The 21,459-nt window shown below is 35.3% G+C and overlaps 1 protein-coding gene across 1 annotated transcript; it reads left to right on the forward strand.

The window, feature by feature from the left end:
• Positions 1-518: 518 nt before the first annotated feature.
• Positions 519-17,192, forward strand: LOC117329435 (transmembrane protein 144-like). Its single transcript, XM_033887374.1, has 12 exons — positions 519-589; positions 1,864-2,032; positions 2,685-2,804; positions 3,396-3,495; positions 4,377-4,457; positions 5,698-5,791; positions 10,604-10,687; positions 11,003-11,091; positions 11,429-11,526; positions 13,631-13,793; positions 15,125-15,233; positions 16,797-17,192. Exons 2-12 carry the CDS (start codon positions 1,879-1,881, stop codon positions 16,905-16,907), a joined length of 1,203 nt encoding a protein of 400 aa, XP_033743265.1. The 5' UTR covers positions 519-589; positions 1,864-1,878; the 3' UTR covers positions 16,908-17,192.
• Positions 17,193-21,459: the final 4,267 nt, after the last annotated feature.

Genomic DNA, 21,459 nt, shown 5'->3' on the forward strand with positions numbered 1-21,459 from the left:
TTGTTCGGTGAGTTAGTCACCAACTACAACAAGGAGACCCCCGCCTCAAAATGACCCTGGATGTTCACGGAATGATACACCCAGCAAACCAACAAATAAAGAAATGAACAATAAATTAAACTACCAAATGATATGTAGTTGCTTTTATTTGTATGATTGAAATTACATTAAATAAATGTCGAGAATGGGTGGCTAATAGGTGGCTAATATAATTTACTCTTTAGTCAGCTGTTTGAGAGTGTCGAGACATGCATTAGGGGTAAACATACTAAGGTTTTCGTTTATTATCTACATTTATGGTACACAACCAGGTAACTGTAGTGATTAAAAACATGCAACATTAAATTATTTCTTTTAACAGATAAATTATTCGGTAAAATAAAATCTTACTCCTATGATTCAGTGGTTATCCGGACAAATGTCTACCAGGTTATGACTTGTGTATCACTGGTGGAAAGGTTTGCAGTTATATATACAATAACCCTTACACTCAGGTACAGTAATACTGATAATGTGAAGGGATATAATCAGATGTACTACCGATATACTTCCTAATCATAGATGTGTAAACACAAGATAACCGAAGGGGGTAAGTACAGTATATATATATGTCGGTGGTTTTTGTTCTGAAATACTTTAATATTGAATTAATATTGATATTTACTAGAATATATGAAATACTTGCATATCCTATTTTATACCAGAATATTGTCGAGTTTTATATCACTGCGAATAGTCTTAAGAGCTATAGAACAGTAAGTGGCGATAGCAGTAGTTTGGGACTAGACGATAACAGTGGGTAAACAGAATAGTCACTGCCCTATAGATCTGTAGATGTCTTGACGGGGAGACAACAATTAATGTAATTTTTAGAAGCGTATGTTTATGTGTTATTAGTGAATAAGTATTTATACTTAACATGCTAAAAACGTACATTAAATACATGTACATGTTGTATTGAAAAAATGCATGTCTATCTAGCCACAAGGCGTTTAATATTATCCTCCTACCCAGGAATATTATAGATCACGGCGGGTTACACTTTTATATAGACGGCCATTAGTATTACAATGTACCCAAGTTATTTATTAACTCATGGGTCGTACATTTTCGCCTACAGTTTGGCGTGCAAAAGTGTTTCGTGTCTATTACAAGATAAATTGATATTACTCCTATTGACAAACCTACATCTTGTTACTTGTCCAGATCAATATTACTGTCACTAAATATAGAATAATTACAGCATGCTCTCAAGGCTATATCGTGGTGTCGTTTCTGTTCATTTATCCTTTTTGATGCACCAATGGTTTGTAATTTCTGTTGATTTTATTACACAAATCTAGAATTCGCTATTTTATCAGGAAATCATTATCCAAATGTAGACTACGTCATCCAAATCTAGAATTTGTCGCGCAAATCTAGACTTTGTCATCCTAATCCAGAATTCGTTATCATATCGGCATCTCGTTATATCATTAAAATTTAGAATTCGTTATCCCAATTAAGAACTTAGTTGTCCAAATTTAGAATTTCGTTATATAAATTAAGGGGTTCTTTATCTAAATCTGAGTTTTATGCTTCATCGCCATCAAGAACTCGTTTTGACTAAAACTTCCGCGAATTAGACCTTAGTACTTCGTGACATTTGACAGAATGATATACTTGACCTTTGTGAGGCATATCATCTGTCTAAAGTTTCGTGAGAAAATACCTAGAAAAAACCACAAGCAGTGATAATCTACCATAATTCTTGATTCTAAATAATTAAATAACTAGGCGGTGCCATTGTAATATCGTGAATATAATCTTCATTTTTTTTATGTCAATGGTTACTCTTATTGAATTTGTTTTCTTACCTTGTAGTGGTTGACATTCGTCATGTCGAATACGCCACTCATCCCGATTGGTAACGTAACAGCGTGCACCAATGCTGACACTCTCGCTCCAGAATGGGGCTATATAGCGGCTCTCGTAGCTGTCGTTTTCTACGGAAGCAATTTTGTCCCCGTCAAGAAATTCGAGACCGGAGATGGTAAGACGTGACTAGCTCTATCGCTATAAGCAACTCAACAATGATTTATAATTATGTTACAACACTCATACACCATCATACACTGTAGCCGTGTTATACCCTTTGTATAAACTGCCAATCCGTTGATAGAAACTGTTATCATGACGATGGTGCAAGCCGGACATGGTTTTGGTTTAGATTTTAGGAATAACTTAAGGACCTGCATGCATACTACTTCTGGTGTCACTAGAATAACACCATTTTGTCATACCCACGTCAAACCTGAGTTGTGATATAAATTCATTCCAATGCAAAGTCTTATATATTTGTTATTTAATAACCCTGGCTGTTAATGGGCCGTTAAACAAACTAAACCAATTATTACTTAACGATTGATATTGTTATTTGAATACAGGTGCTATGTAAGTATTTAGTATATTATCAATCGCCTACAGTACTGTAATCGTCATGATAAATATCGTAGGAGTTTCTTCGATATGTAAAAAGATATTTAACATGAAACATCTACCAGCACATCTAGTTTACTTAAACCAGTTTCTAATTTCTTTGACATCATGAATTATGTTCCATTCTAGTACTGGCTGGCGCTATTGTCTGTCAATCATAAAAATATAGTTTAACAGTTGATGTGTCTACTTTGGTTTTTGTTTAGGGATGTTTTTCCAGTGGGTGATGTCTAGTGCCATCATCTCTACCGGGATCGTGATCCAGCTCATACGCCAGAGTACATTCTACCCTCTCGCGATGGTAGGGGGCGTGGCGTGGGCGACAGGTAGGAGGATTCTGTAAAAGTGCATATTTTAGTGGTTATCTTATTGTAGCGAATTTCGTGTTGAAAGCCTTCCGCAAAATTATGATTCGGCTAATTTTCGAAATGTTTTCAGTTGCAGATATAATCAATGGACCAGTATTTTTCGTTGCTCTAATCTTTTAAAATTCAGTTATGCGCTAAAATTCGGATACGTCAGAATAAGTACGGTTACAGTAGAACATAGAACTACTTAAATTAAACCCATAAATATGAATCTATATTTAGATATAACAGGATGTAACCCATTACAATAGTGCATGCTGTTAAACGTTTCAATGGATGTTTATAATGTTCTCGTTTAAAACTGGCTCACCTTTGTTATGATACAAATATTGTTTTTGAACTTTGAAGTTGAATAAAAAGTCACGTTTTCGTTGATTAAACATTGAAAGCATAGAACCAATGATATGTAGATTTCATTATACGAAGAAAAAAACCAAGCAGACATGTTAATCATGAACTTCCAATTCAAAGGAATCGATCATTTTGTATGACGTAATGGTCATTTTTAGTGATGTCATATCGATACAAGTTTTTCTGTTTTACTTTAAGGAAATATTACTGTCGTGCCCATCATTAAGACTATCGGTATGGGACTAGGCCTGTGTATCTGGGGAATGTCTAACCTGCTGAGCGGCTGGGCTACGGGAAGGTGCGTTTCTCTCATTGAGGGATGATATCTTCAATTTTATTGAAAGATTCACTATTTAGATATGTTTTCATACTTAAATCCACTGAACACTATCAGTGAAAATTGAAAAGAATGCGGATTCAAAAACATATGTGCTGGGTGCATTCCGGCAATGCGGATGCACTGGCATACTGGCGTCCGTATTGTCAGAATACATCCACCATACATATGTGTGATGTATTCGGCAGTGACGCAAAACAGTTGTACTATATAATCTTAGAACTTGCGTCAATTCAACTGACCTATTTCTAAGTGAAATTACGTTTAAAAGGCGAACATATTTGGAACATAATTGATACCGTTTCACTTCAAAATGCTTATTTTTTATGACTGTTGCATGGTACATGGTCAGTGTCTTAAACAGCCAAGGTTCGCCCCTTTGGCTTTCTTCACTCTCTCAATAATACAACTTGTATTTTCAGACACTATCCATGTATTCTCTATATATGCCAATGGTGACAATAAAATAGCAATGACGAAAACGAGTGATGGAGACAATATTATATAGCATTTCTGTTGCGTTGAACGATTAAAAACTGTTAATACACACTATAGGGTAGAGTAAAGACACATGTATTTTACTAGAAACAAACTATTTGCCTATGGTAAAATTGTTGGATTAAAACTAGTGCAGCCATTTTATCAAAAGTAGTGTCGGTAACGTATATTGCTGGCCTATAGTTGTTTTGTAATCTTCCCGTTAAGGGATCCTATTGATGAAACGTATTTTCATATTTTTTCACGTCATCAAAATTACGACTAAGTCACACCTGACCATATTAGAAGTAGTTTATTCATCTAAGACAACGCATGATATCGGTGTCTGATATAATTAATTGTAGGTTTGGATTTTTTGGCATCACTCCAGAGGTTCCTGAAAAAGTTACACTAAATTACATAGGAGTGTCTCTGGCTGTATTCAGGTAAACAGTTAATTTGATTCACTACTGAGTTTAAGTCGATAATCATTCATCTTTATTTTAATGTATTAAGGTCAAATTACAAAATGTATTGACAACTCAGAATGTAATGACAACTCAGAATGTATTGACAACTCAGAATATAATATGACAACTCAGAATGTAATGACAACTCAGAATGTAATGACAGCTCAGAATGTAATGACAACTGGTAATGTGATGACGACTCGGAATGTAATGACAACTCAGAATGTAATGACAACTCAGATGTGATGACAACTCAGAATGTAATGACAACTCATAATGTAATGACAACTCAGAATGTAATGACAACTCAGAATGTAATGACAACTGGTAATGTGATGACAACTCAGAATGTAATATGACAACTCAGAATGCAATGACAACTCAGAATTTGATGACTACTCAGAATGTAATGACAACTCAGAATGTAATGACAACTCAGAATGTAATATGACAAATCATAATGTAATGACAACTCAGAATGTAATATGACAACTCAGAATGTGATGACAACTGGTAATGTGATGACAACTCAGAATGCAATATGACAAATCAGAATGTGATGACAACTCAGAACGTAACTCAGAATATAATATGACAACTCAGAATGTAATGACAACTCAGAATGTAATGACAACTCTGAATGTAATGACAACTCAGAATGTAATATGACAAATCAGAATGTAATGACAACTCAGAATGTGATGACAACTCAGAATATAATGACAACTCAGAATATAATATGACAACTCAGAATGTGATGACAACTCAGAATGTAATATGACAACTCAGAATGTAATGACAACTCAGAATGTAATGACAACTCAGAATGTAATGACAACTCAGAATGTAATATGACAAATCAGAATGTAATGACATCTCAAAATGTAATGACAAATCGGAATGTAATGACAACTCCGAATGTAATGACAACTCAGAATGTGATGACAACTCAGAATGTAATATGACAACTCAGAATGTAATGACATCTCAGAATGTAATGACAACTCAGAATTTAATATGTGAAGAGCCAATATTCTAGCATGTTATTATGTCTGCTATTTTAAAACTAATCAATTTCTTCTCCGTTTTTTTCGTTTTTTTGAAATAAAGATAATCAACCCGAGAAACTAACCTATACCACATAAAGTTCCATAAAATAAATAAACGTTTATGTTATTTAAGAAGTACCTTAGATTGACGTTGATGCATATTTCAGTGCTTTCATATTCTCTCTGATAAAAAATGAACTTCAGCCTGTGGGCGAGGAGAATGATTCACTGGAGGACGAGCACAAACTGCTTCAGGATCACGTGAGTATAGCGTGTTCTATGGGTGTTTAGTTTAAGTTTGTTTTAGTATTATATAAAGTTCTATGGGTGTTTTGTTTTAGTTTGTTTTAGTATTATATAAAGTTCTATGGGTGTTTTGTTTTACTTTGCTTTAGTATTATTATAAGACTCTTTCATATGTGTATATGTAGGATAGGGATATTCCACCCGAGGGGTCACAAAATGTGGTGAAACCCGAGGCTTGCCGAGGGTTTTACCACATTTTGTGATCCCGAGGGTGGAATATCCCTATCCTACATACACACATAATGAAAGAGTCTTTTTCTCTCATATCATTACCGAATTTTTTACTAAAAATACTTGTGATATTCTGAAAGATCATACCCTCTTTTGGCAAACTAAGTTTGCACACAAATTTCATTCATTTTGTGGTTAAGTGATGAACGAATGAACAGTTCGCCGATAAAAATTACCATAACTTGACCGACTTTTTACGTGGCCGTGATCAAATTGTAAACATCCGAGAAAAAGAAGTTCTATCAACAATACTGAAAGCCAACGCTAAAATGAGTTTTCCAACTTTACATATAATTTGGTTTGCACCTCGACATATTTATTCATTTCACAGAACACACTGTACTTTTAATTGTCAAGTCATTTTTTTTTTTATAAAATACTACGTCACTGCATGACGTCACGACTGTCATTGGAATTCCATTCATAGTTCAAGGATATTGAGAATGATGTCGATCTCGATCGCCATGACGCGGCGATGTTTCGTGGCTGGTAATTTTAAATTCACTGTGATTTTGGCAACTTCGTGTGTGAACCAGCGAACAGTGACTCTATACGAGTATTCGATCTTTTCTGTGACATAGGATTATATGTGTTTAATCGGTTGTCTTGATGGAATGACGAAGGTAGGTCAGTCGATAACGATGATCATATTGAAATGCTAGGATGACAGTTAGCAATAGGCCTACAGACTACAGTAGAGTAAACAATATCCCCCCTGCTGACGCAAACGGAACCATTTCATAGGTTCTGATGTTTGACATTTTCTTTTTTATATTTTTTTTTATGTATGGCTTTTATTTTACTTCCTGTCATTGCCAGGTGTGTTTACATGTTTTTAATGACAAATGACAAATCTGTCAGGTAGGCAAGTCTGTACTGTACTGTACTGTAACTGTTACAACAGGCCTGTAGGCCTAGTCTACAGTAACGGAGTTATATGTTCGCTCAGATGAAATGTCTAATCGTTAAACCGTGTAGCCCTATTGCTTTACTGCTGATATGATATATATATATTTATCTAAGAATGTATGTATTTTTGTAGTTAAGTCCAACGTTTAAAAACCGACACCGACGATAAGGACTGTCGGATGTAAACACAAGCAGACGACGTTGTGAGAGTTGTCCCCCTTGAACGCAGATTACTCCGCGCGCGTGAAATGCTATGTAAGATTATAAGACTCTATCATATGTGGTCATGTAGGATAGGGATATTCTCTCATATCTCGCCATGTTGGATAGAGTTTGCCCATGTAAGATAGCTATGTAACATGAATTTGTGTTCAAACATAGTTTGTCAAAATAGGGTATGATCTTTCAGAATATCACAAGTATATTTAGTAAAAACGTCAAATAAAGAAATTAAAAAATTGAAAAAAAATGGATGGCTGAGGGACACTTTCGCCAGAAATTCGGTAATGATATGAGAGAAAAAGACTCTTTCATTATGTGTGTATGTAGGAAAGGGATATTCCACCCTCGGGATCACAAAATGTGGTAAAACCCTCGGCAAGCCTCGGGTTTCACCACATTTTGTGACCCCTCGGGTGGAATATCCCTATCCTACATACACACATATGAAAGAGTCTTATATTCCACCCGAGTGGTCACAAAATGTGGTAAAACCCGAGGCTCCGCCGAGGGTTTTACCACATTTTGTAACCCAGAGGGTGAAATATCCCTATCCTACATGAACCACATATGATTGAGTATTTTTCTCTCATTCCCCAACCTAAAATATGCAAAAATAGGCACTATCTGTCGATAGCTTTCTCAGATAGACGCCATTTTTTTTCAATCCAAACTTTTTTCTACTGCATATAATAAAAAAAGAACAGCGCCAATCGATTTACCATACACCATATATGCAAACGGCGTTTGCTGTTCTAAAAACGAAGGAAACCATTCATTTCCACAGTCTAACGTTGTTTCAGCAGCCCTGTCATTGCAAGCGAAGCCAAATCACTTGATGTCGGCCAAGCTAGTGTGTCCTTTCGCGTGAAAATATAGTTCCATGTTTTATTAATAAAAAACAATAAAAGAACGTGTTTTTTTTACATAACTTATATCATAAACAAATTTCGCATTAGATCTGGTTTAGCACATGGAGCAGACGATGTGTTTACAAATCTATAGATAGATCTACTTTCGGTTCGGCGAACTACTTTTGTATCATTGCGCGCGCGTGGCTATCCTACACCGGAAGCGAGGTAATACACACACAGCAAGCATGGGTGTATTTACCTGGACAGACCAGTATGATACCTGTAGGGATGAGAGAAAGATTTATCTTACATAGCTATCTTACATGGGCAAACTCTATCCAACATGGCGAGATATGAGAGAAATAAAGTTCTATGGGTGTTTTGTTTTAGTTTGCTTTATATTATATAAAGTCCTATGGGTGTTTTGTTTTAGTTTGCTTTATATTATATAAAGTCCTATGGGTGTTTTGTTTTAGTTTGTTTTAGTATTATATAAAGTTTTATCAACAGCTATGGTGATTTATTTCCCAGTTTTGGTCAAGTGGGCAAGATTAATTCGTGTGGTGAGTGTGTGTTTTCTAGGGGCTGTGGTATATTCATGTTTATCACCTTGTGATAGCGCAGAACTGATGCTGACTTTATAGTGCTACCTCACTGAAGCATAGTTCCAAACCAGTTGTCACACACAAAAATTACTCCGCTCTAAGTAAGAGCAACAAAGTAGGAGATCTAAAATATAGTCGTCTCCTATAATGGAAACGACAGGTACAATTGTCACGCCCTACCTGTACGACAGTTCTACGTGTGTGCTTGGTTGTGTGTATGTTTTATTTTTGTTGTACAGAATGACGACAGTGTTTTTGTATCTATTTTGAAGTAATAGGTCGGGTCTATCACCATCAATCTGAATTGTTCCTAGTTAGTTATATATTTATATATAATTAGTAAGTTAGGAAAACCTATGGCATTGAAAGTAGAGACTAGAAATCACATTGACATTTGAAAATGTATCATTGTGACCTACGCCAATGGCAGTGTTAAAATATTCTGCTGAAGTAACTATGTATAAATCATGTTAGTGCATGTACATCTGTATAGGTAGATAGAATACCCTGCACACGGCGTTCTCATTAATTTAACATAGAGGTTCTTATTCAACAGAAAGTGAAAGGACCATGTGGTACCAATACACATGTACTACATGTTTATTATTACTGAAAGTCACTTATATTTTACGTAAGATATTTTTCGCGTTAATACACATAGAGTGTCAATAGCGAATTCAAATAATTCGTGTTTGGATGACAAGCAAGCTTTCAGTTACTGAGTCTTGCGGTGTCAATGACTCTATAGCTCATCGTTCGCGAATTTTAAAGACATTTCTAGATCATCGCTCGCGAAATAATGTATTCGCGTATATGTCTGAAGATGGATGTTCGCGAAAGAAAGTATTCGCGAAATCTAAATGGGTTACAGTAACTATCTTCCAGAGTGTTTTTAGCCGGGCATCCTTGCAAAGGATGCTCCAGCTTTAGCTACAGTACCGCTGAAATTCTTTACATATCAGTGTCGTTCATTACCTTTAGATATCATTACGCTTGTACATACAGTTCTCATATTCATTACTTTTCAGAAAACCAATGCGCTAAGACCATTACATTAGTTGTCATAACAAGTAACTATAATAGGGAACAATATTAATTGATAATGGCTGGTATTTGAAACATGTTATCTGGGGACTATTCGTAGATCGTGTACAGCCAGTGCAAGAACAGAGGAATTCTTTTGGAATTACCAAACACATAATTTTAATGGCTTGCTGTAAAATATAACTCATATCAGGATCAAGTAATAACATGCTGTAAAAGTTGGAAATTATTGATGCTCTACAATCCCGGAGTCCTTGAGGACCAAACTCATGGTCGTCTGTCATTCATCCCATCAGTAAAACTTTACATACCAGAACTTAGTCTGAATAGTAGCTCTAGATCTGATGGAATGACGCTACAGCTGTATTCAATTATATCACTGTAAATAAGCTAACTTTTGCGCGCTCGAATTGCGCATTTCCACATTTTAACAGATTTAGCCAAATAATTAATTGGCACACTCATATTACATTGATAGTGTAATTAGCACATTAATGATTTTTCGTCATTCTTTCAGTGCGTAAAACGCTAAAATAATATTACCACTAAAATAAGTACGGAAAAGCATATATGTCATAATATTAAACATACAAACATACAGGAAGATATTTCTAAAGGGAGACGATCTCTGGAATACCCAACTAAACAAAAGACAATTCCTATTTCGGAAATAATTGGGACAATGCTTTGTGTGGATGCCCAGCTATAAGTAGTTTCAGTACTTTGATTTAATTATGTCTCCAGTATGTGAACTTAATATTGATATAATGCTGTATTTTACAGATACGGTTGATTGGGACCTTGTGTATCGACGTTAGAGGAAAGTTAGATATAACTACATCTAGGAAATTTGTCTAATTAAAGAAATACAATTTCGTTATACGTGACAATTATATCTGTTTCAGATGCCAAATTACGGCAGTTCCTCGACTGAAACTCTCTACACCACAACAAATACCCAGGATATACTCGTCTTCAACAGGAGAAGGGTGAGAATCCAATACAACACGGGATCAAACTTCTAATTCTGGTGTAAATGGTGACAGAAATTATTTCAACAATGAATCAGCTTCATTAATCAGTGTTCAGTGTGAGCGGTCAAACATACCGTATAAATGTAACGCTCAACACTTTGGCCGTGCTGCTGAAATTCGCAACTACAATGTAATGATGTTATAATTATCAACAATGTTATTTGTTTATTTACTAAAACATTCGCTTCAATCGCATTACAGTGTTTTGTTAGGCAATTCTAAAAAGGCTTTGTCTTTAATATATACATTTTGTATGAATGTAAATTACAGGGTAGTTCAGTAAATAGAACGGACATTTCGGGAGGCGAGGAACAGGATTCTTTCTTCGACAGGATGTCATATACACAAAAAAGAATCTTGTAAGACTTTTTATCGACTTCTCTCATATCAGAGATGAACTTTAAGGGTCTTGTAATTTTAACTATAATTTATTCCATTTTTAGTTGTTTTTAAGTTCTTTTTAATTCTTTTATGAATTCAAATGTGTCCTATATGTATCAAAAGAATGAAATAATTTTATTGCCTCATCGGAATCTACACTTTGACCCATTAGCATTATTGCCAATTCCTTAAAAGGACGAAACAGCTGTATGATGCAGTTTATCTTATTTTCCGTTTGCTCTACTGTGTCTTTCTCGGTGGTAATATCTTGTGTGTTATCAGAACAAGTCGTTCAATCTGGCCGTTATATTTCAGTGGTATCTTGCTGTCTCTGGTATCGGGAGTACTTTACGGTCAAATGTTTACAGGAGCAACACGAGTACAAGATAACGTCAAAGACGCAAGTCAAAATGGTCAGTATTTGAACATAACACAATAAACTGTAGACATTGAAACTAGTGTATACTTCTTTGTCAGTGCAGCAAGGGAATGTACACGTTTGAGTGAAGTATGACAATCAATGAGTATGTTTATCTTATTATAGGGAATCAACATGTTGGTTATAAATACAATTATTTGTAATTCTGTAAAGGATATTAACAATACCAGTAACTGGGTAAGAGTTGAGAATATTGTAGATAAATATTTGTGTTAATCAGAGATACGATTTCGTTTAATACGTAGTTTCGAAATAATTGAATTGTTAACTTGGTTGTATTTTTGATGTTGGTTTATTTCAGAGGTAAAACAATATTTTCTATATTTTAAGTCATTCTGTTATCAATACCTGAATGCTCATTATATTGAGATGCATTAATAATGATTATCTGGAATGGATTATGATTATAGATTTAGTCTAAGTAAATGTAATCACTTATTGTGTATTGTAGGTTTGGACTTTGTGTACGCCTATTGTACGTTGTAGATCTAGACTTTGTGTACGCCTATTGTGTGTTGTATGTTTGTGTACGCCTATTGTGTGTTGTATGTTTGTGTACGCCTATTGTGTGTTGTATGTTTGTGTACGCCTATTGTGTGTTGTAGGTTTGTGTACGCCTATTGTGTGTTGTAGGTTTGAACTTTGTGTACGCCTATTGTGTGTTGTAGGTTTGGACTTTGTGTACGCCTATTGTGAGTTGTAGATCTAGACTTTGTGTATGCCTATTGTGTGTTGTATGTTTGTGTACGCCTATTGTGTGTTGTAGGTTTGTGTACGCCTATTGTGTGTTGTAGGTTTGGACTTTGTGTACGCCTATTGTGTGTTGTAGGTTTGGACTTTGTGTACGCCTAGTGTGTGTTGTAGGTTTGGACTTTTTGTACGCCTATTGTGAGTTGTAGATCTAGACTTTGTGTACGCCTATTATGTGTTGTATGTTTGTGTACGCCTATTGTGTGTTGTAGGTTTGTGTACGCCTATTGTGTGTTGTAGGTTTGGACTTTGTGTACGCCTATTGTGAGTTGTAGATCTAGACTTTGTGTACGCCTATTGTGTGTTGTATGTTTGTGTACGCCTATTGTATGTTGTATGTTTGTGTACGCTTATTGTGTGTTGTAGGTTTGTGTACGCCTATTGTTGTAGGTTTGTGTACGCCTATTGTGTGTTGAAGGTTTGGACTTTGTGTACGCCTATTGTGTGTTGTAGGTTTGTGTACGCCTATTGTGTGTTGTAGGTTTGTGTACGTCTATTGTGTGCTGTAGGTTTGACTTTGTGTACGTCTATTGTGTGTTGTAGGTTTGTGTACGCCTATTGTGTGTTGTAGGTTTGTGTACGCCTATTGTGTGTTGTAGGTTTGTGTACGCCTATTGTGTGTTGTAGGTTTGTGTACGTCTATTGTGTGTTGTAGGTTTGACTTTGTGTACGTCTGTTGTGTGTTGTAGGTTTGTGTACGCCTATTGTGTGTTGTAGGTTTGTGTACGCCTATTGTGTGTTGTAGGTTTGTGTACGCCTATTGTGTGTTGTAGGTTTGACTTTGTGTACGTCTATTGTGTGTTGTAGGTTTGGACTTTGTGTACGCCTATTGTGAGTTGTAGGTTTGACTTTGTGTACATCTATTGTGAGTTGTAGGTTTGGACTTTGTGTACGCCTATTGTGTGTTGTAGATCTGGACTTTGTGTACGTCTATTGTGAGTTGTAGATTTAGACTTTGTGTACGCCTATTGTGAGTTGGAGGTTTAAACTTTGTGTACGCCTATTGTGTGTTGTAGGTTTAAACTTTGTGTACGCCTATTGTGTGTTGTAGGTTTGGACTTTGTGTACGCCTATTGTGTGTTGTAGGTTTGGACTTTGTGTACGTCTATTGTGTGTTGTAGATCTGGACTTTGTGTACGTCTATTGTGTGTTGTAGGTTTGACTTTGTGTACGTCTATTGTGTGTTGTAGGTTTGACTTTGTGTACGTCTATTGTGTGTTGTAGGTTTGACTTTGTGTACGTCTATTGTGTGTTGTAGGTTTAAACTTTGTGTACGCCTATTGTGAGTTGTAGGTTTAGACTTTGTGTACGCCTATTGTGTGTTGTAGGTTTGGACTATGTATTCGCCTGTTTCTGTGGAATCTACTTGTCCAGTACCGTGTACTACTGTATTTACTCGATATTTATGAAGAATCGTCCTCGTGTATACCCCAAAGTTATCCTCCCTGGCATCATATCAGGTGTCATGTGGGCGATCGCTACTACCTCGTGGTATGTATACATCTCTCTTATTTAAACTGGGGCCCAGACTAAAAAAGGAAAGGGGCGGAGACTAGATTTGAAAATGTCTTGTTTTTAGCAGCAAGGCATACCTCAGACAACATTTTCAGTAAAATAGAAATTTAAAGGAAAAATAAAGAGCAGAAATTCACAAAAAGAATGTTGTGGGTAAAGTTAACGTTTCAATGAACAATATTATTAGTTCATAATCAAGAACAGATATTGAATAGTTCGAATATTTAGAAAAAAACTGAAAAAAAATTCATAATAATGTTTTAATCAGTTGTATAAAAAAATAATTTTCGTGTGGCAAATATTTTGATATTTTTCACTCGTGCTGCGCACTCGTGAAAAATATCAAAATATTAGCCCCACTCGTGAAATATATTTGGTATTACTGAAGACACTGTTAGATATCCTCTATATATTTTGTGTTGCCTTGGCGACGAGAATAGTTGACTGTCTGCTGTTCCACTACTGTGCACACATGTACGATAAGTATAACAATGTTACAAAGTGACGCACTTACGTCACACTGTTGCGACCGAATTTTGCAATCTGGTGGCGAAGTTTTAAATTTGGTTAACGTAAATATAAGGATTGATTGTCAATTTTGTTGCTTGCATGGACTGATGAAGGGAAGTGAACCTCGTGCAAATGAAGTGAACTGCGAACCATTTGCACGAGGTTCACTTCCCCTCATCAGTCCATGCAAGCAACAAAATTGACAATCAATCCTTAAATAATTTCTATGTATGGCCCATTTATGGTTTATTGTCAGGATTTTCAGGATTTGGTTACATGTAGTTTCCCCACATGCCAGATGACATATTTTTTTCCCTTTCTTTCTGGGACCTAACCATGTTTGTGTAGAAATGATAATACAGGGTGTACAAAAACAACGCACATATTCAACATGTTCTAAACCCTCATTATGCTCCAATAAAGGGATTATATGTCCCAGATCTGTTATTCGTTTCCCTTCAAATTAGATTATAATACTCGTTTAGAATTTTTCAATTTTGCTCGCCAGAGGCTATTGAACAATTCAAAATATCATAGATGATAGTTCATAGATCTAATATGAAGGGAAACGAATGATAGATCCTCTAAGCCGTCCAAAAGATTGCTTTTTGACATTATGCAATGTGCGTCAAATATTACACTAGCGATTCCATTGTTTTCTCGCTGTATTTACTTTGAAAGTGCAAAGCAAATGTATTACTGTCCTAAATTTTGATATATATAACACACAGGTCATTTTAATAGTGGATGTTATTAGCAGAACTGTTTCTGACATTATCGTTTTATGTATGAATCAGGTTTCTGGCTAACAAGGTTCTGTCAAATGCCGTGGCGTTTCCGATAGTGACAACGATTCCTGCAGTTATAGCGTCCGTATGGGGTGTGTTTGTCTTCAAAGAGATCAAGGTTGGTATTATATAACACTTTCTATTCCCTATCCTCCCTTTAGCATATAATATCGATGTCTTCAAGTTTATCCAAAGTTTAACTTTGAAAATATACTATTTCCTATTTTTCAAGTATATATATTTCTAAAAAGTAGCTTTCAGCGTAAAAATACAATTATATATACAACATTGTACTTAGCTTTGAAAGAAAATTTAACGGCTGTTTTCCACATACTCAGTTTACCTAGAATGCGACATAAAAATTGTTCTGAATATTGGCACCTGTTAAGAATATGCCCTTTTAAAAATTATTGAATACCATACCAAATACTGAGATAAGGATATCGCCATTCGGTACTTTTGCTTGTTAAGGCCTGGTATGTTTCACTACCCCCCCCCCCCCCCCCCCCCCCTTGTAAATCTCAAACCTAGCTCCTTGCTTGGCGAGTCCGAGAACGATGGAGAAGATGTATGGTTGTTTTACATTCATAAATAAACTGACACTTTATATATTACTGAATTGATATTTGAAATATCTATTCATTAATATGAGTATGTACCATAGTTACAAAAAGTCAAATAGCGTTTTTTTTTATCTCCCCGTCGATCGTCGGTTTTAATAGTTATATACTTTATATACCTCTATCTACATCTTCAAGTCTGTTTTAATAATTACCTACTTTATTTACCTAAAGCCATTTATATACTTTCCATCTGAATTTTCAAGCCTATTTTAATAGTTATCTATACTTTGTTTACCTCTATCCCCGTTTCAAAGCCTATTTTAATAGTTATCTGTATTTTGTTTACTTCCATCCTCATTGTTATCCTCACCTTTTGTGATGGGGACCCGTTTTCGTCTCCATTTTCATTGTTATCCTCACCTTTTGTGATGGGGACCCGTTTTCGTCTCCATTTTCATTGTTAACTTCAACTTTTGTGATGGGGACCCGTTTTTGTCTCCATCTTCATTGTTAACTTCACCTTTTGTGATGGGGACCCGTTTTTGTCTCCATCCTCATTGTTATTCTCACCTTCTGTGATGGGGACCCGTTTTCGTCTCCATCCTCATTGTTAACCTCGCCTTTTGTGATGGGGGCCCGTTTTCGTCTCCATCCTCATTGTTAACTTCACGTTTTGTGAGGGGGACCCGTTTTCGTCTCCATCCTCATTGTTAACTTCACCTTTTGTGATAGGGACCCGTTTTCGTCTCCATCCTCATTGTTAACTTCACCTTTTGTGATAGGGACCCGTTTTCGTCTCCATCCTCATTGTTAACCTCGCCTTTTGTGATGAGGACCCGTTTTCGTCTCCATCCTCATTGTTAACCTCGCCTTTTGTGATGAGGACCCGTTTTCGTCTCGCGTGTCGTTATGTACCCTTTTAGTGTTTATGTTTGACGTTCTACTCTTCTCTTTATCAATTAGACATTTTCAATTTGTAAGCAATACTAAAACTTCAACAAAAAGAACTGTCTTGATTTAGCGGATATGCAATATTAAAAGTCTAGTAATGGAGGTTGTGTAAAACATTGAAAATATATTTGATTTTCTGAACTGGCGTTGTTTATTTGTATTGGCAGGGAGCCCGGAACATTGGCATCCTCTTGGTTGGATTTTGTTTTAGTGGAGGAGGCGCAATATTGGCAGGACTTTCCAAAGGAAGTGGCAGTAGCCTTCCAAAATGTTCCTAAACGGCTGTTATAAGATACAACAATTAAAACAATAGAAAACAGTTTCAAAACAATTTACAATTTTTACGTGAACCCATCATCAAACATCTCCTATCCCGATACGATAACTGTAGCCTTTGATACATTTACATACGGCAGTATTTAGGTTTCACGGCTAAAAACTTTTACTATCTACACATTCTACTACATTTGCTTTCCTGATTTTCTGTATTGTATATTGTATGGGATATCATTTGAGTGAACAAAACATGAATACATCAATAACAATTTTGCATGTGAAACAATTTTTATTGTTTAGTTTAAACATATTTTATTGTATCAAATATATATATTAGGATTGGGCACAAGTTTTCCAACTTATATCAAGCCCTTTCCATACAATATTATATAACACATGACAAAATATACAAGATGACATTAACAATAAAATAATTATTTAGTGTGGAAGTGTGGATAAGGGAAGGGTAAGGATGGGGTGTAAGAAGGTGCAAGTATGTGAAAAGAATGTGACAATCTCCTTCATTTTAATTCTTTTATGAAATAATTTAGACATTTCCACTAGTAATTGAAACATCTTTTTTTTTTTTTTTTTTTATTAAGACTGCGTGAATGATTTTTCTCGACCCAGATGGCACAAGTACACAATCCACTACTCGTAACTTTCGGCTTATCAATGTTCATCATATCCCCTGCCACGGTTTTCTTTCGCTTTGGTCTTTCCTTTCCTTCTGATATTTCCGTTTCCCAAGTGCCATATGAGTCGAGAAAGATAAAAGACGCAGACTTTGATAGAGTTAAAGGGGTTAAACAATTTACATATATATATATGATTTTTTTCTTTTTCCTTTTTTCAAAAACACAATATATCAAATATATTAAGTACTGAAGAGAGATATGTTGAAAAAAAAAAAAAAAAATGGGGAGACTTGCACGAATGGAGTGATAGAGAGAGGTAGGTGGTAGAGAAAGTACAAATGTAAAATCAAAATCTATTTGTATCGTGAATATATTTCTGAGTGTGCAGAAATATTTTTTCGTTGTCTGCTTTGGATAATTCATGACTGCCATGTAGAATAAGCTGTAGGTCCAGTGGGATGAAATCATTTAACTCACGGTACCACTTTATTCTCTGATCTATGTACTTGTTGCAAATAAAAAAGAAGTGAAATGCATTTTCAATAGAATGTCCACAATGACAAATTTGAAAATCAATTAAGTTAGCATGAAATAAGTCGTCGTTTAGAGTACTTGAATTAGTTCTTAATCTAGCATGCAAAATATTAGATTTTCTGTCACCAAACAAATAATAAGAGGGGATATTTATGTCATTAAGCTTACGAAGAGAGTTTTTAAAAGCTGGAGCTGACCTACTCTGTCTTATGCCAGGGTCTAAATTATTCCAAAGTCGAATAGTAGACGGGAAAAAAGAACTATTAGAAAGTTGAAGTCTGAAGTTAGGTAAGGAGTAATGGTTTGCATTACGGAGGTTATATTCTACATTTTGTGACACTAAAGGAGGTAGTAAAGCTGAAAGATAATTCGGTGTGAGGTTAGCTTGAATTTTGAAAAAAAGTTGTAGTTTTCTGTTCTTTCTTCTATTTACTAGTGGTTCGAGTCCACTTTCTGAATATAATGAAACCCTACTTGCATAAGATGGTAAACCTGTTATAATACGGATAGACTCTAACTGTAGTTTTTCTAGATTGTCTGCGTCACCGAGGGTACATCCGTCCCAAACTTCACAACAATATTCTAGTAAAGGAAGAAGATATGCTCTGTAAATTTTGTCTGAAGTTCGTCTATTTAACAAATACTTCAGTTTTCGTAAAACACTTAGCTGTTTTGACACATTTTTACAACTATTTTCTATATGTATACTCCATTTACAATTTTCACTTAATACTACTCCAAGGTGCTTATGATTTTCTACAAAGTCTACATTTACATTATTAAACTTAATTTCAATTGCATATTCAAGTTCAAAGTTGGAAACAAGTAATGCCTCTGTTTTAGAAGGGTTGAAATTTACTAACCACTTACTAGCCCAGTGTTTAATTTTATCTAAATCGTTATTTATTTTTCTTTCAATAGTTTGAGGAGATGTATCAGAGTATAATAAGGAGGTATCATCTGCGAATAATTTACAAAGACTTTCCAGGTTATCAGCTATGTCATTAATATATAGAATGAATAAAAGAGGGCCTAATACAGAACCTTGAGGAACTCCGGCATTGGTAGATTTAACCAAAGACTTCGTATTTCCCACAAAGACTTGTTGTTGTCTATCACTAATATAATTTTTGAACCACGCTAACAATTTTCCGGAAATGCCATAATTTGCTAGTTGAACTTCCAATCCCCTGTGCCATACACGGTCGAACGCCTTTGAAATATCACAAAAAACTATACATGAAGGACGTTTTTTTCTAAGTTTTCGCATAAAGTGTGATATAATTCAATAATTTGATGTACTGTCGAATGACCTGGCTGGAAACCAGACTGATATTTATATATTAATGAATGATCTAATAAATAGTTGTGCAAATATTTCACTACCAATCTTTCAAAAACTTTACCAACAGTGCTTAATAGTGAAATAGGTCTATAATTTGAAACTTCCTGTTTATCCCCCTTTTTGAATATAGGCATTACTAATGCTTTTTTCCATTGTTTGGGAAAGATACCAGTTTCTAAAGAAGATCTAAAGATAAGAGAAAGAGGAAGAGCTACTGATAGTGCTGTGTTTTTTAACATATGATGACTTATGGTATCAATACCTACAGCTTTACTAATATTTAACGATTTAAGGATGTCGATAATGTCGTTCAAATTGAAAGGTATGTCAGATAGAGTAGCGTCCGTCCTAAGTTGTACAACAGGCACGTCGGTATTGGAATCGTCGATAGTAGAAATGGAAGCAAAGTAATCATTTAAAGTGTTAGCTTTACCGTCTTCTGTAATTTCGATTTGACCAAATTCATTTCTGAGAGGAGGTATAATGTTGGCAGTATCAGTTGTTTTAATTAGCCTGCGGACAATTTTCCAAAAAATTTTAGGGTTCGAAACAGAGTATTGATCAAGAATGCCATTTATGTCCGCATAAAACCTTTCTTTAGTGCTTTTCTTAAGATTATTCACATGATTACGTTGTTTCCGAAAGTTAGTGAGGTTAGCGGAGGTTCGATTTGATTTGAAAAAAAATTAAAAGTCTGTCTCTTTTTCTAATTTCACGTCTTAAGTTAGAGTTAAACCAAGGTTTGTCATTTGGTCGTACTGTCACTATTTTTGTCAGTATACACTCCCCAGCTATATCTAAAAATCTAGATGTAAAAATATCACACATGTCATCTGGGGAGTGTGTCCTTGAAAAAAGATCTTGCCAGTCAGTTTCGTCTAATCTATCACTAAAAAGTCCGTAATTTGCGTCACTATAACATATCACGTCCGTCCAATGCGTGTCGGTTTGTTTATAACGTTTGTCAAGTGAAAGGAGTTAAAAATGTCATAGATTGTATGTGTGTTTTCAACAACTAAGAGATCAACATTAATGTCGCCTACTACTACTACATGTGGAGTTTCTTGTATGGCAGTTTCTAATGACAGTTTAAAAGGATTCCAAAAGGAGTGTGTTGTGTTTGGAGGTCTGTATAATGTGCATAAGAGGAATTTCTTATCTGGAAACTGGATCTCTGTCCAAACAACTTCATCCACCTCAAATTCTAAATCAGCTCTACGACGGGAGCACAGGAGACTGGAAGTGTAAACAGTTATTCCCCCTCCCGGAGTTCCTCGATCTTTACGGTAAAGTTCATAAGCACCCAGGAGTATATCACAGTCAGCTATTGATGGATCAAGGTGAGTCTCAGTGACACAGACAATATCATAATCAGAAGCAACGTTTTCTAAAAACGACATCTTATTTCTCAGACTACGTATATTTAAATGAAAGATAGATAGATCGTTGTTATGATTGAGGGGGCCGGTGTGACAGAAAATAAGTAGATCAGTAAAAAAGTAGATCTGTACGTGTATACGCATGCGCGGTTGCTAAGGGGCGTTCCTAATATAATGATCTACATATTTACCGGTAAATAAGTAGATCGATAATACATCAATGTATTCTGGCCCGCATTATAATAGGTAAACTTAGATCTACTTATTTACCATGTCAACAGAATGTCAAGTACTGGGAAATTAGTAGATCGATAATACATCAATGTATTCTGGCTCGCATTATAATAGGTAAACTTAGATCTACTTATTTACCATGTCAACAGATTGTCAAGTACTGGGAAATTAGTAGATCGATAATACATCAATGTATTCTGGCCCGCATTATAATAGGTAAACTTAGATCTACTTATTTACCATGTCAACAGATTGTCACGTACTGGGAAATTAGTAGATCGATAATACATCAACGTATTCTGGCCCGCATTATAATAGGTAAACTTATCCTACTTATTGAAATATCAACAGATTGTCACATACTGGGAAATTAGTAGATCGATAATACATCAATGTATTCTGGCCCGCATTATAATAGGTAAAC

This window comes from Pecten maximus, chromosome 6, assembly GCF_902652985.1.
Source record: "Pecten maximus chromosome 6, xPecMax1.1, whole genome shotgun sequence".
Taxonomy (NCBI): domain Eukaryota; kingdom Metazoa; phylum Mollusca; class Bivalvia; order Pectinida; family Pectinidae; genus Pecten; species Pecten maximus.